Raw genomic sequence first — 16503 nt, forward strand, 5'->3', positions numbered from 1 at the left:
GGTTTGTATCTTCCTCTGCTTCCCTTAAAGGATGTCTCAACTATTCCCTGTGGCAAAGCAATCCATGTTCCAACATTCTTGGCTAATTTTCTCTTCCTTTGCTCAGAGACACCGGAACCAATTGGAGCTCCTCTATTATTTTCCTGGTTGACGTTTGATATTCAGCACATGCCAGACAGGATGTGACATGGGACCTTAAAAGAAGTTCTGGAGTCGGATTTGAACTTACAGCTTCCTGACTCCGTGACCTGAGCCAACCTGACACCATGGAAAGCTAAATTATGAAAATTAGCAGTTTAAATCCTACTACTTTAAAGCTGCTTAAAGTAAATGGACTGATGCATCTGTTAAAAGAGCAGAAAGTGAAACTTCAGGTGAACATTGGTATTTTATGATGTGATTTCAGGCCACTGCCTGTTCTCAGACTTGGAAAGCGATATTTGAATGAGGCACTAGAATGGAGAGCCAGTGGCGTAGAGGTAATGTCAATGCACTAGTAATGCAGAGGCCCAGGCTAATGCCCTGGGGACATGGGTTCAAATCCCATCATGGCAGCTGGTGGAATTCAAACAATTAATAAAAGCTAGTCGCCATAATGGTGGCATCACCAATTGTCGTAAAAACCCATCTGGTTGACTAATGTCCTTAAGGGAAGGAAATCTGCTGCACTTACCTGGCCTGGTCTACATATGACTCTAGACCCACAGCAATGGGTTGACTCTTAACTGCCCTGGGAAGCCACTCAGTTCCAGGACAATTAGGGATGGACAATAAATGCTGGCCTTGCCAGTAATGCCCACATCCCATGAAAAGAATTTTTTTAAAAAGCTGCTGGCACATGGGAGCAACCCTCCAACCTGAGTCAATATCTTCAGTAGATGATGAGGCACACAGGAGAAAAAGCTGAGGAGAGATGAAGGGTCATTTAGTGTAGAAGGTACAAAGAATCATGTGCATTACCCTTGTGCATATTTTGTGTTGTAATTCTGTAGGATGTTTCGTTTAGTTTAGAGATACAGCACTGAAACAGGCCCTTCGGCCCACTAAGTCTGTGCCGACCATCAACAACCCATTTATACTAATCCTACACTAATCCCATATTCCTACCATGTCCCCACCTGTGTCTATATTTCCTTACCACCTACCTATACTAGTGGCAATATATAATGGCCAATTTACCTACCAAACTGCAAGTCTTTTGGCTTGTGGGAGGAAACCGGAGCACCCAGAGAAAACCCACGCAGATACAGGGAGACCTTGCAAACTCCACACAGGCAGTACCCAGAATTGAACCCGGGTCACTGGCGCTGTGAGGCTGCGGTGCTAACCACTGCGCCACTGTATCCTAAATTTTACTCTACAAAATGAAGTTGAAGTAGCTAGCCATAAAGATGAAAGAGACATAGGAGTCTTAGTAAGCTCCATCCTACAATGCCCAATCAATGTAGAACAGGATTCTACATTTCATTAAAGCAGCTCAGAAAGTGGGCACATCTATGCACCACCCACTCCTGGTTGTCAGATATGGTTCAGTGGTAGCAATCTTGCCTCTGAGTCAGAAGATTTGCGGGTTCAAAGCCTACTCCATAGAATTGAACACAAAATCTAAGATGATATTTCAGCATAGTACTGAGGGAGTGCTGCAATATCAGATCTGCTGTCTTTTGAATGAATTGTTAAGCCAAGACCCCGTCTGTTTAAGTTAAGAGGCAAGTTAGGTTTCTTACAGTTTTAAATAGGGGTATACAAGCTCTATGAGAGTAGCTGTGGCTAGTTAATTATGTAGCTAGCTTAAACTGGTTTCTGAGTTCTAGCAGAGCTTTAGCAAAGCTGACACATTATTTTTTTCAGAGAGTATAAATTCAGGGGACTCTCCGTGCTGCTTGTCTGTACAGAGTGCTGCTGGAGGGCACAGAGTGTGAAGAAGGGAGTTTGGTAAGTGAGGGAGTTTGGTAAGGAGGGGATCTATAAATCATTTAAGAGGAAATAAATGTAATTAAATTAACACAATAAAGATGACAGGACAGGTGATGTGTCACAGCCACAGTATGTGGGAGCTCCAGGATGCCATGGCAACCACATCTGTAGTGTCTGGCTTGAGGAGCTTCGGTTCAGAGTCATTGAACTGGAGGCCAAGCTACAGACACTGCGATGCATCAGAGAGGGGGAAAGTTACTTGGACACTTTGTTCCAGAAGGCAGTCACACCCCTTAGGGTAGGGTCATCTGTTTTAGTCAGTGGTCAAGGACTGGAGGGTGTGACTGTGAGTCGGGCAGGTAAGGGGATCGAGAAGGTGGAAGTGGAGGAGCCTCAGCTCTTGCAATTGAGCAACAAGTTTAGAGATCCTTGCAGCTTGTATGGACAAGATTGAGGGCTGTAGTATGGATGAGAAGACTGACCATGGCACCATGGTACAGGAAGACGGTCAAGTGGGGGGAGCAAAAAGGAAAGTAGTGGTAATAGGGGATAGTATAGTGAGGGGGATTGACACTGTTCTCTGCAGCAAAGAGCGAGAGCCCAGAAGGCTGTGGTGGGTGCCCGGTGCCAGCGTTCAGGACATTGCTCAGGGTTGGAGAGGAACTTAAAATGGGAGGGGGAGGAGCCAGACATCGTAGTCCATGTGGTTACCAATGACATAGTCAGGACAAGGAAAGAGGTTCTGCATAGTCAGTATGAGGAGCTAGGTGTTAGAGAAACTTCCAAGCCTGTTTGTGAAGAAGACACTGAGTCTAGGATGCTTTGGTGGAGATCGTTTATCGCTTGCCATAGGGCTCACTTCTGCTCTATAAACAATCCCCCCAGCCAGTCCTGGCTGGCTCTTTATATGTACATATTTGAATACAATTAACTAATTAACACCCAACACCTGTTCATCCTATTATCTTGAACTACCAGGTACTTATCATCCATTAACAGAACTTCTGACCCTAACACTAGGCACCAAATTAAGAAGCAGAACCTCAAAGGTAATAATCTCTGGATTATTACTTGAGCCACGTGCAAATTGGCATTGGGCAAATATGATTAGAGAAATTAATGCGTGGCTGAAAGACTGGTGTGGTAGAAATGAGTTCTGGTTCATGGGGCACTGGCACCAGTACTGGGAAAAGTGGGGGCTGTACCATTGGGGTGGTCTACGCCTGAACCATGCTGAGTTCTAGTGAGTCGCATAACTAGGGAAGTAGAGAGGGTTTTAAACTAAATTGTGGGGACAAGGGATCAAATTTGGGAAGATGGGGTAAATCAAAGAATAGAGACAAGGCAAGAGAGAAAGGTATTAATATGGGAAAAGATAAACAGACCATGACAGGAAGGGACAGTGATTACAAATCTAAGAGTAAATCAGCAGACAAGGCTATAAGTTACAAAAATAATAAAAGGACAAAACTAAAGGCTCTGTATCTGAATGCATGTAGCATTTGAAACAAAACAGATGAACTGATGGTGCAAATAGAAATAAATAAGTACAATCTGATAGCCATGACAGAGACATGGCTGCAGGATGGCATAAAATGGGACCTGAATATTGAAGGTAACATGACATTTAGGAAGGACAGGAAGCTAGGAAAAGGTGGAGGGATGGCTCTGTTAATTAATGCTGGTATTAGCACAATAGAGAGGGATGACCCAAGTTCAGGAAACCAGGGTATAGAAGCGGTTTGGGTCGAGATGAGAAATGATAAAGGCAAGAAGTCACTTGTGGGAGAAGTATACAGGCCCCCTAACAGTAACCACATGGTAGGACAGGGTATAAAGGAAGAAATAATAAGTGCTTGTCAGAAAGGTACGGCAATAATATGGGCGATTTTAGTCTACATATATATTGGAAAAATCAGATGGGCAAAGGTAGCCTAGATGAGGAATTCATAGAATGTTTTTGGGATAGTTTCTGAGAACAGCACATTCTGGAACCAACCAGCAAGCAGGCAATACTAGATCTGGTATTGTGCAACAAGATAAGATTAATTCATGACCTCATAGTGAAGGCACCCTTAGGCAGCAGTGATCATAATATGATTGAATTTTACATTCATTTTGAGGGAGAGAATAGTGGGTCTAAGACTAGTATTTTAAACTTAGATAAGGGAAATTATGAGGACATGAAAGCAGAGCTAGCTAAAGTGAACTGGCAAAGTAGGTTAAGGGATATGTCAATAGAGATGCATGTATTTTAGAATACACAGAATAGATACATTCTAGCAAGAAAGAAAAATTCCAAGGGGAGGACCCACCATCCGTGATTAACTAAAAAAGTTAAAGATAGTATCAAATTTATAGAAAAAGCATATAATTGCTCAAAGATGGGTGGCAGGTCAGAAGATTGGACAGAATATAAAAAACAGCAAAGAATGACTAAAAAATTAATAAGGAGAGAAAAATTAGAGTACGAGAGAAAGCTGGTGAGAAATATAAAGATAGATAGTAAGACAGATAGAAAAAAGTTAACAAAGTGAGCGTTGGTCTTATAGAAAGTGAGTCTGGGAAATTAATAAGGGAAAATAAGGAAATGGCAGATGAATTGAATAGATATTTTGCTTCGGTCTTCACCATAGAGGATAGAAGTAACATCCCAGAAATACTGTAAATCAGGGAATGGAAGGGAGGGAGGAGCTCAAGAAAATTACAATCACCAGGGAAGTGGTACTGAATGAATTGTTGCGGGCTGATAAGTCCCTGGGTCCTGACGGACTTCATCCAAGGGTGTTAAAAGAAGTGACTAGTGAGATAGTTAATGTGTTGTTTTGATTTTCCAAAATGCCCTAGATTTGGGGAAGGTTCCATTAGATTGGAAAATAGCGAATGTAACTCCTTTATTCAAAAAGGGAGGGAGACAGAAAGCAGGAAACTACAGGCCAGTTAGCTCAACATCTGTCATAGGCAAGATGTTAGAAGCTATTATTAAAGATGTTGTAGCAGGCCACTTTGAAAAATTCAAGGTAATCAGGCAGACTCAGTATAGTTTTGTGAAAGGGAAATCATGTTTAACCAAATTATTGGAGTTCTCTGAAGAAGTAATATGTGCTGTGGATAAAGGAGAACTGGTGGATGTATTGTACTTAGATTTCCAGAAGGCATTTGATGAGGTGCCACACCAAAGGTTGTTGCGGAAAATAAAAGCTCATGGTGCAGGGGGTAACATATTGGAATGGATAGAAGATTGGCTAGCTAACAGGAAACAGAGAGTAGGCATAAATGGGTCATTTTCTGGTTGGCAAGATGTAACGAGTGGTGTGCCACAGGGATCTGTGCTGGGGCTTCAACATTTTACAGTTTATATAAGTGCCTTGGAAGAAGGGACTAAATGTATGGTTGCTAAATTTGCTGATCACACAAAGATAGGTAGGAAAGTCAGTTGTGAAGAGGACATAAGGAGACTACAAAGCAATATAGATAGGTTAAGTGAGTGGGCAAAGATCTGGCATAAGGACTATAATGTGGAAAAATGTGAAATTGTCCATTTTGGCAGGAAGAATAAAAAAGAAGCATATTATCTAAAAGGTGAGAGATTGCAGAGCTCTGAGATGCAGAGGGATCTGGGTGTCCTAGTGCATGAATCGCAAAAGGTTAGTATGCAGGTATAGCAATTAATTAGGAAAGCTAATAGAATGTTATCATTTATTGTAAGGGAAATTGAATACAAAAGTAGGGAGGTTATGCTTCAGTTATACAGGGCATTGGTGAGACCACATCTGGAGTACTGTGTACAGTATTGGTCTCCTTATTTAAAGAAGGATGTAAATGCGTTGGAAGCAGTTCAGAGAAGGTTTACTAGACTAATACCTGGAATGGGCAGGTTGTCATATGAGGAAAGATTGGACAGGCTAGGCTTGTATCTGCTGGAATTTATAAGAGTAAGCGGTGACTTGATTGAAACATATAAGATTCTGAGGGGTCTTGACAGGGTGGATGTGGAAAGGATGTTTCCCCTTATGGGAGAATCTAGAACTAGGGGTCACTATTTAAAAATAAGGGATATCGGCCATTTAAGATGGAGATGAGGAGAAACTTTTTCTCTCAGAGGGTCATGAGTCTGGAATTCTCTTCCTCAAAAGGCAGTGGAAGCAGAGTCTTTGAATATTTTTAAGGCAGAAGTAGATAGATTCTTGATAAGCAAGGGGGTGAAATGTTATTGGGGGTAGGCGGAAATGTGGAGTTGAGGTTCCAATCAGCCAAGATCTTATTGAATGGTAGAGCAGGCTTGAGGGGCTGAGTGGCCTACTCCTGTTCCTAATTCATATGTTCGGATGTCACTAAAACGGATTATATGGTCAATATTACATTGCTGATTGTGGGAGATTGCTGTGTGGAAATTGGCTGCTGCATTTCCTATGTTACAACAGTGACTACATTTCAAAAGTACTTCATTGGCTGTAAAGCTTTTTCCTGTGGTCATGAAAGATGCTATATAAATGCAAGTTAGTTAGTTTTTTTTCTTTTGCTTAATAATAAGATTGGAGTGTTAATCATATCTTTAGAGATTGATGAACTGCAATTTCTTCCAGCCTGTTTTAAGCATTTACTATTCCAGTCAAATGGATGTAGAAAATTTGAACTGTGAATGGTGGGTGTTTACTCCTCACCCTCACTGAAGTTGTCCTGCTAAAAAGCACCTTAAAGTGCATTATACATTTCATCTGTGAAATGTTTGAGCAGAGGTGGTGGGCTAACATAAGCAAAAGAGAAACCTTCACAGCATGCCAGATTCTTCATAGTACAAATGTGTACCTTTAATCAACAAGTGATTTATGAAACATCTATCAACACTATTAAAATAAATGGTCCATTCATGTGTCGACAGCAAATTGATTGATCTATGAGAACCATTCAACTGCAGAATAGCTCATCAATGGTCCTGATAGCCTTTTTAAATTGGTAATATCTAATTTATCGCTGTTTATATCAGGGGATTAGGAGTTTGGCTTTTCGATATGAAACTGGACAGTTCTAATGCATATTGTGCATTGTGTTTCAGCTTTTGCTGCTTTCCTTCCTCTATGGTCTCACTCTATCTTTCACTACCTTAATTAGGCAGAGGAGTTTGCTGAGTTTGAATAAAAACAAACTGTATTTGCCACTGTAGAGTTGAGACGAACAAAATTGAGAAAACAGACTAATTAGATGTTTAATTGTGTTCAGGTGGTGGGCATTAACTAGGGATTCACCTTGTGCTCCTACATATAGAAGCAGACAAAAACTAGTCCTAGTTATGCCTGTCTTTTTGTGGGGTATGTTGAACATTCCTTGTTCCAGTCCTACTCAGGCCCCCTTCCCCAACACTTTTTCCAGTACATTGATGACTGTTTCACTGCCATTTCCTGCTCTCGCCCCGAACTGGAAAACCTCATCAACTTTGTTTCCAATTTCCACCCTTCTCTCACCTCACATGGTCCATCTCTGACACATACTTTCCCTTCCTCGACTTCTATGTCTCCATCTCTGGGGATAGTCTGTCTACTAATATTCATTATCAACCCACTGACTCCCACAGCTACCTCGACTACACTTCCTCACACCCTGCCTCCTGTGAGGATTCCATTCCATTCCCCCAGTTTCTCCATCTCCAACGCATCTGTTCTGATGATGCAAACTTCCACAACAGCGCTTCTGACATGTGACATCTTCCTTTTTCCCCAACCAAGGATTCCCCCGCATTGTGGTTGCCAGGGCCCTCGAGAGTGTCCGAACCCATTTCCCACACTTCTGCCCTCACCCCTTCCCCTCCCTCCCAGAAATGCGACAGGGTTCCCTTGTCCTCACTTTCCACCCCACTAGCCTCCACATCCAAAGGATCATCCTCCGTCATTTCCGCCACATCTAGTGCGATGCCACTACCAAACACATCTTCCCCTCCCCTCCCCTGTCAGCATTCTGAAGAGATTGTTCCCTCGGCAACACCCTGGTCCACTCCTCCATTACCCCCGACACCTTGTCCCCTTCCCACAGCACCTTCTCATGCAATCGCAGGAGGTGTAATACCTGCCCTTTTACCTCTTCTCTCCTCACCATCCAAGGCCCCAAACACTCCTTTCAGGTGAAGCTGCAATTTACTTGTACTTCTTTCAATTTAGTATACTGTATTCGCTGCTCACAATGCAGTCGCCTCTACATTGGGGAGACCAAACGCAGATTGGGTGACTGCTTTGTGGAACACCTCCACTCGATCCACACGCTTGACCCCGAGCTTCCAGTTGCTTGCCATTTTAATTCACCACCCTGCTCTCATGCCCACATTTCTGTCCTCGGCCTGCTGCAGTGTTCCACTGAAGCACAACGCAAGCTCGAGGAACAGCACCTCATTTTCCGATTAGGCACTCTACAGCCTTCTGGACTCAATATTGAGTTCTATAATTTCAGACCATGAGCCCCATTATTTTTTTATTTATTTTCATTTTTATATATTTTCATTATTTATTCATTTATTTTTTTAACCATGTGCTAGTCTTAAATTGGTTTTTGGTGTTTTTGTGTTTAGTCAATTCATTATTCTCTCTGGACAAATCCTTTGTCTTTTACTACAACTATTTAGCACTCCATTTGCCTTCTATTCCATGACATCTCTGTCACTTAATCTCTCCTGCCTGCTGTCCTGTCACAGCCCTTACATTTTGTTCTTCTTTTCCCCTCCTCCTTTCACTTGCTCAAAGCCTATTTTTGCTAGTTCTGATGAAGCGTCACAGACCTGAAATGTTAACTCTGTTTTTCTCTACATAGATGCTGCCAGACCTGTTGAGTACTTCTGGCATTTTCTGTTCTCATACCATTCAGAAAATTAGTTGTTGGGTTTGGAGGTGCATGTTTGCAATGTACAATTCTGTAACTAAATGTTCAGCACCATTTGCAATTCCACAGATACGAAGCAGCCCATGCCCATATGCAGCAAGACCTGTACAACATCCAGGCTTGGGCTGAAAAGTGGCAAGTAACATGTGTGCCACACAATTGCCAGGCAATGACCATCTCAAACAAGAGAGAATCTAACCAAATAAAAGCAAAATACTGCGGATGCTGGAAATCTGAAACAAAAACAAGAAATGCTGGATTCACTCAGCAGGTCTGGCAGCATCTGTGGAAAGAGAAGCAGAGTTAACATTTCGGGTCAGTGACCCTTCTTCGGAACTGACAAATATTAGAAAAGTCACAGATTATAAACAAGTGAGGTGGGGGTTGGGCAAGAGATAACAAAAGGAGAAGGTGCAGATTGGACCAGGCCACATAGCTGACCAAAAGGTCACGGAGCAAAGGCAAACAATATGTTAATGGTGTGTTGAAAGACAAAGCATTAATACAGATTAGGTGTGAATATACTGAATATTGAACATCAGCAAGTGCAAACCTGAAGAAAAACAACCTGAAAAAAACAGTGGGTAAGCAAACTGAACAAACTAAGATGAAATGAAATAAATGCAAAAAAAGATTGTAAAAAATGTAAAAAGGAATGCAAAAAAAAAAAGGAAGAAAAAATAACTAAAAATGACTAAAAATGAAAGTAAAGTGGGGGGCTGTCATGCTCTGAAATTATTGAACTCAATGTTCAGTCCGGCAGGCTGTAGTGTGCCTAATCGGTAGATGAGATGCTGTTCCTCGAGCTTGCGTTGATGTTCACTGGAACACTGCAGCAATCCCAGGACAGAGATGTGAGCATGAGAGCAGGGGGGAGTGTTGAAATGGCAAGCAACCGGAAGCTCAGGGTCCTGCTTGCGGACTGAGCGGAGATGTTCCGCAAAGCGGTATCTAACCATCTCCCCTTGATGTTCAATGGCATTACCATCACTGCATCTCCCAATATCAATATCCTGGCAGTTACCATTGACCAGAAACTGAACTGGAGCAGCAACATAAGTGCTGTGTCTACAAGAGCAGGTTAGAGGCTGGGAATTCTGCGGCGAGTAACTCACTTCCTGACTCCCCAATGCCTGCCCACTATCTACAAGGCACAAGTCAGGAGTGTGATGGAATACTCTCCACTTGCCTGGATGGGTGCAGCTCCAACAACACTCAAGAAGCTCAACACTATCCAGGGCAAAACAACCCACTTGATTGGCACCCCATCCACCACCTTCAACATTCACTCCCTCCACCACCCACGCGCAGTGGCAGCAGTGTGTACCATCTGCAAGATGCACTACAGTAACTCACCAAGGCTCCTTCGACAGCACGTTCCAAACTCACGACCTCTACCACCTAGAAAGACAAGGGCAGCAGATGCATGGGAACACTGTTACAGCACTGGAAAGGGATGATGTACTTGAGGGTTCAAAGTCGGAGTCTATTGATTAGAACTAAGGAACAACAGAGGAGCTATTACGCTTTTGTGTGTATACTGTAGGCCATCGAAAAGTGGGAAGGAGAAAGAGGAGAAAATTTGCAGGCAAATTCATGAAAGATGCAAGAACTTTAGCATGGCAGTAGTGCAGCCTCCTTTTGAGCTGTGAGTGGAACTACCAACAAGAGAAAGCTAAAAATGAGGAAAGGAGAGAGAGTCTCATATGCACAAGCAATCCAGTAAATCACAGCATGTCACTGGAGGCTTGATAAACTTCTCCATGACAATCAGCATGACAAGTAAACTACTATGTGAAGAGAAATATGCCTTTGCCGTTTATCTATTAGAGAAATCATCGATGGCACTTAAAAGCAATGAAGAAGTTTTGGTCTTCCTCTTTCAATGTGGATTCATGACATCCAAATCGATACAAAGGTGAATATTGTGGGAAATCTTGTTGAAGGGAAAGAGCTGCAGGAAAATCTAGCTGCTTGATCTGTCTGGAAATGGATCACGCACCAATGAACAGGAATAGTGTACAATACAGTGAGAACTGTCTCTGAAGGAGACACTAACCACAGGGATCAGTGCTCTCAGTCTGAATTACTCAAAGCACCCCCCCCCCTCCATGCCCCAATTGCAGTCTAAATGTTTGCCCTTTTAAAAAAATTCTTACTTTCCAGAGAAAGACTAAGATGAAAAGTCGAACAGACACTGCAAACAAGTTACAAATGGAGCAGACATGTGCTGAGAAACATAGCTCCTGGAGCACGTCAGCTGTTGAGGTAATTTTAACAGTCAGTTACTCAAAAAGATTAATCACAAAGCATTCTTGTTGCCTCAGTGAAACCCTCACGAACTTTCACGACTAACACTAGGCTCTGAGGGACTTTGTTAAAAGTGGCGTTTTCTCATTCGCCTGAAGAAAGGCAAAGTCCATGGAAACCTGTGCTGGCTGGCTGGCACTCTCCATGTGAATTGGTTAGTTACATATCTGGTAGAACTCTACTTGATTTCTTCTCTGAATTAAAGGTCTGTCTTCCAGTCTTCACAGAGAAGCCCTTCAAACACTGAGAGCGACCATGAGACGCCCAGGGAAGGGTTGATTTATGAGGGAGGCCAGAGAGAAACTTGGGCTTTTCACCTGCGAAAAAAAAATCCTGGAATCATTTAGCAAACAATTGGAAGCTGCAATTTTCTGGGTGAAGTGGAGGGAGGTGGTGGGGGCTGTAGGTTCTTTTCGGATGGGTGAAATACTAGGATGGATCAAATGGCTTTCCTGTTCCTATCGGCCTCTTTCTCACCATTGTAGTGTGTCTATCTGCATGTCTTTTTTAAAAGACCCTTCTGAAGAAGGGTCACTGACCTGAAAAGTTAACTCTGCTTCTTTCTCCACAGATGCTGCTAGACCTGCTGAATATTTCCAGCATTTCTTGTTTTTATTTCAGATTTCCAGCATCTGCAGTATTTTGCTTTTATTTTAGTGTCTTTTTTAAATAATGAGAAAACACTGTGGAGATTGGATATATTTTATTTTCTGCTTTTTTTGCATCCCCTGTTAATTGGTTTGACCTTGTTCTGTATTGAAACTAAGAGTTAGGTTAAATGTAATAATTGCTGACAATAGCAACATGTTGTCGAAGCTTTTCGTCTTGTACTCATCAGGACAACACGCATGAATAACCAATGTAAGGGAAAACAACAACTTATACTGCATGAGAAGAGAGTGCTGATTGGTTGGCAAGTGAACTCTGATTGGTAGAGGTGTTGCCTTGGAGAATGCATCAGTTTACGGTGACTGACAGTTAACTGCCAAGCTTTGTTTGAAATTTAAACCAGGCAACTTGACTCTGATTGGTCAAGGCATTTCCCTGAGGAATGAACCAGCGAATGGCTGTCACTTATTTTGTTCCGCTGAAACAGGCGCAATATGTGTAATAAAAACAAGAAATGCTGGAACCACTCAGCAGGTCTGGCAGCATCTGTGGAAAGAGAAGCAGAGTTAATGTTTCGGGTCAGTGACCCTTCATCAGAACTGACAAATATTAGAAAAGTCACAGGTTATAAGCAAGTGAGGTGGGGGTGGGGCAAGAGATAACAAAGGAGGTCTAGATTGGACCAGGCCACATAGCTGACCAAAAGGTCACGGAGCAAAGGCAAACAATATGTTAATGGTGTGTTGAAAGACAAAGCATTAGTACAGATTAGGTGTAAATACACTGAATATTGAACAGCAGCAAGTGCAAACCTGGAAAAAAACAGTGGGTAAGCAAACTGAACAAACAAAGATGAAATGAAATAAATGCAAAAAAAAGATTGTAAAAAATGTAAAAAAGAATGTTAAAAAAAAGGAAGAAAAAATAACTAAAAATGAAAGTAAAATGGGGGGGCTGTCATGCTCTGAAATTATTGAACTCAATGTTCAGTCCGGCAGGCTGTAGTGTGCCTAATCGGTAAATGAGATGCTGTTCCTCGAGCTTGCGTTGATGTTCACTGGAACACTGCAGCAATCCCAGGACAGAGATGTGAGCATGAGAGCAGGGGGGAGTGTTGAAATGGCAAGCAACCGGAAGCTCAGGGTCCTGCTTGCGGACTGAGCGGAGATGTTCCGCAAAGCGGTCACCCAGTCTGCACTTAGTCTCCCCAATGTAGAGGAGACCACACTGTGAGCAGCGAATACAGTATACTACATTGAAAGAAGTACAAGCAAATCGCTGCTTCACCTGAAAGAAGTGTTTGGGGCCTGGGATAGTGAGGAGAGAGGAGGTAAATGGGCAGGTACTACACCTCCAGCGATTGCAGGGGAAGGTGCCCTGGGACGGGGACGAGGTGGTGGGGGTAATGGAGGAGTGGACCAGGGTGTCGCGGAGGGAACGATCCCTTCGGAATGCTGACAGGGGAAGGGAGGGGAAGATGCGACTGGTAGTGGCATCACGCTGGAGGTGGCGGAAATGGCGGAGGATGATCCTTTGGATATGGAGGCTGGTGGGGTGAAAAGTGAGGACAAGGGGAACCCTGTCACGGTTCTGGGAGGGAGGGGAAGGGGTGAGGGTAGAGGTGCGGGGAATGGGTCGGACACGGTTGAGGGCCCTGTCAACCACAGTGGGGGGAAATCCTCGGTTGTGGAAAAAAGGTCATATCAGAAGCACCGTCATGGAAGGTAGCATCATCAGAGCAGATGCGTCGGAGACGGAGAAACTGGGAGAATGGAATGGAGTCCTTACAGGAGGTAGGGTGTGAAGAAGTGTAGTCGAGATAGCTGTGGGAGTCGGTGGGCTTATAATGGATATTAGTAGACAACCTATCCCCAGAGATGGAGATAGAGAAGTCGAGGAAGGGAAGGGAAGTGTCAGAGATGGACCATGTAAAGGTGAGAGAATGGTGGAAATTGGAAGCAAAGTTGATAAAGTTTTCCAGTTCGGGGCGGGAGCAGTAAACGGCACCGATACAGTCATCAATGTACCGGAAAAAGAGTTGGGGGAGGGGGCCTGAGTAGGACTGGAACAAAGAATGCTCGACATATCCCACAAAAAGACAGGCATAACTAGGACCCATGCGGGTACCCATAGCGACACCTTTTACTTGAAGTATGTGTACATGTTCTTTCTGTCTGCAAAGAACATACCCTTCCACTGTTCGCAACAGGCAAAGTACAGGCCGTACCCAACCAGTCCATGCTTGCAAAACTCAAAACACAGTGTTCAACATTAGATGTGATTCCGCGATTGGACAACATTTGCTAAATGATCCGCAGTGTGCTAAGAATTACGCTGCAACCAACGTAGGGATCGCAGTGTGGCACATTTGTGCATATTGGAAACTACATATATTAATACACAGGGCCCTGTTCTTTGCAGACAGAAAGAACATGTACACACATTGTGCATGTTTCAGCTGAACAAAATAAGTGACAGTTATTCGCTGGTTCATTCATCAGGGCAATGCCTTGACCAATCAGAGTCAAGCTGCCTGATTTAAATTTCAAACAAAGCTTGGCAGTTAACTGTCAGTCACCGTAAACTGGTGCATTCTCCATGGCAACACCTCTACCAATCAGAGTTCACTTGCCAACCAATCAGTACTCTCTTCTCATGCAGTATAAGTTGTTGTTTTCCCTTACATTGGTTATTCTTGCGGATTGTCCTGATCAGTGCAAGATGAAAAGCTTCGACAACATGTCTCTACTTTCAGCAATTCTCAAGTTCTGTAACCACTAAATGTAATAATATTAATACAACTGTAATAATATCTGGCGATTACATTCCTCTTTTTTTTAAACCAACTTAAAGCTTTTAAACTAAGTACTGCAACATCAGGCAGTTTTACACCTTTTAAACTAACCTCTAAATAACAGTATGGTAAGATACTGGGCCCTTTTGATATATGTCAGTGCAACTCTTTTTTTGAGCTGCATCCATTTGATCAGTCAAACACCTTGCTGGATCTCAATCTGTGACAAAATCATTACCATCCTCCCTGAGCTCATTGTCTAGTACTAACTCCCAAAGTGATCCTTCAACTGTGAGGTGTGTCTGATAATCACATGGTTGCCTTTCTTGGTTATAATCATTGTCCCCTTTTTGTCTCAATTGCGTAGTGGGAGTTGAGGGTGATAGGATGTCGGATCCAGTTGGACCGTGCCGTACCACCTATCTTCGTGGGAAAGTTTCTGCAGGAAAACACCTTTGATCACCAATCCATCAGGCAGTGGTCTGCACGGAATGTCCTCAAGGCCCTACGAGAAAAGGAGATGGTGGATCCGGTTGGATGGTTCCCCAAGCAGACTGCCAAAGTCATTTGGCAGAATGCCTCATCACCAAAACTTTCAAACAAGCACCAAGACGTAGTTTGGCTGGTGGTGAGAAGGGCCCTCCCCGTCAGATCCTTCCTGCACGCCCAGAGTCTTGCCCCCTCCGCACGCTGTTCTCGAGGTGGCTGCGGTGGGGAAGAGACAGTTGCCCATCTCCTTCTGGAATGTGTCTTTGCAAAGCAGGTGTGGAAAGAGCTGCAGTGTTTTTTGTCGCGGTGCGTCCCAAGCAGCTCTGTAACACAGGAGTCTGTGCTCTATGGGCTGTTCCCAGGGACGCACACTGAGAGAAACATCATCTGCTGCTGGAGGACCATCAATTCGGTGAAAGACGCCCTTTGGTCTGCCCGAAGCTTGCTGGTCTTTCAGCGCAAAGAGTTGTCCACGACCGAGTCTTGCAGACTGGCACATTCCAAGGTCCGGGACTACGTGCTGAGGGACGCACTAAAGCTTCGGGCAGCCGTGGCAAATGCTCAATGGGGAAAGACCACTGTGTAAGGTCCTCCCACCAAAGTGAACTGAGGGGCTGGACCCATGGGAAACCTCTTGGGCTGTATACACCAGATATGGGTTTGCTGTAAAATGTACATGGCATGTAAAACGGAATGGAAGGGTTGTGAGGCAACTCACTCCTGTATCGAAGAAAACGGATTTCTTTTGCACTTTTTGGAATGTCAACTTGGTGCTGTTTTGAACTGTTTTCTAATGCATTTTTACAGAATTTTATGAATAAAGTATATCTTGGGAGAAAAAATGGTGATAGGATATCGAAGGCTAGTGGCTATAGATTCTTTATGAATGCGTCTCCTACTTTCAGAGACACTGGGCATTCTAATTTGTGTTATTGCCACGTATTTCCCTCTCCTTAGCAGCTCTGTTTTTCCTGATAAGAGCTCAGGAGTCCTTTGCTGCTTTCGCCAGAGTTGGAATTTTAATCTGTAAAGATCTTTTGACCAGGAACATTGCTGGTGGAACTGTGTGGGGTAGTTTCTCAGAATCCTTCCAATTCTTCATTAAAAGCATTCCCTTCTGTTTTAGTAGTACAAAGAACTTTCTTCAGTGTTTTCACGCAGCTCACACTCCAGGAGAGGCCCACTCATTGCACTACGTGATGGGTTTATCCCTGTAATCATCTCTAACCTGGAAAACTCAATTTCAAAATTCCTGCTAGCGGGAATTGCGCTCAGGTTAAAGAGAAAAAAACCACGGGGCCATTATCACTTTTAACAGCCTCTGCTGAAAAGGTTTTTTTGTTGAGCTTTGATGTGGCTTTAGTTGAGGTTGTTGTTGCAGTGTCAACTTCTGGGATTCCTAAGCGCTCATCCATTGTCACTAGGGTTTTCGGTGGTGAGTACGGGTGCGGGCGCCGATTGAATATTGCAGTCCTGGAAAGGTCTCAGGATCCTGCCACCTCCAGGACCCAAAGCGATTT

General features: G+C 43.4%; 1 protein-coding gene across 12 annotated transcripts in view; it reads left to right on the top strand.

The window, feature by feature from the left end:
- The window catches only part of LOC137346603 (uncharacterized), a 98135-nt gene extending 82085 nt beyond the window's left edge, over window positions 1-16050 (top strand). For 8 of the 12 annotated variants that reach the window (XM_068010170.1, XM_068010168.1, XM_068010166.1 and 5 more), the window contains 2 exons: window positions 10948-11049; window positions 14862-16050. In XM_068010170.1, the coding sequence (XP_067866271.1) occupies window positions 10960-11049; window positions 14862-15569 (798 nt within the window). In that variant the 5' untranslated portion in view covers window positions 10948-10959 and the 3' untranslated portion in view covers window positions 15570-16050. Of the gene's footprint in view, window position 1; window positions 6898-10381; window positions 10700-10947; window positions 11050-14861 lie in introns of those variants that run through there. The other 4 variants (XM_068010176.1, XM_068010175.1, XM_068010177.1 and 1 more) reach the window with 2 other exon arrangements.
- The last annotated feature ends 453 nt before the right edge of the window (window positions 16051-16503 follow it).

This window comes from Heterodontus francisci, chromosome 30, assembly GCF_036365525.1.
Source record: "Heterodontus francisci isolate sHetFra1 chromosome 30, sHetFra1.hap1, whole genome shotgun sequence".
NCBI classification, from domain to species: Eukaryota; Metazoa; Chordata; class Chondrichthyes; order Heterodontiformes; family Heterodontidae; genus Heterodontus; species Heterodontus francisci.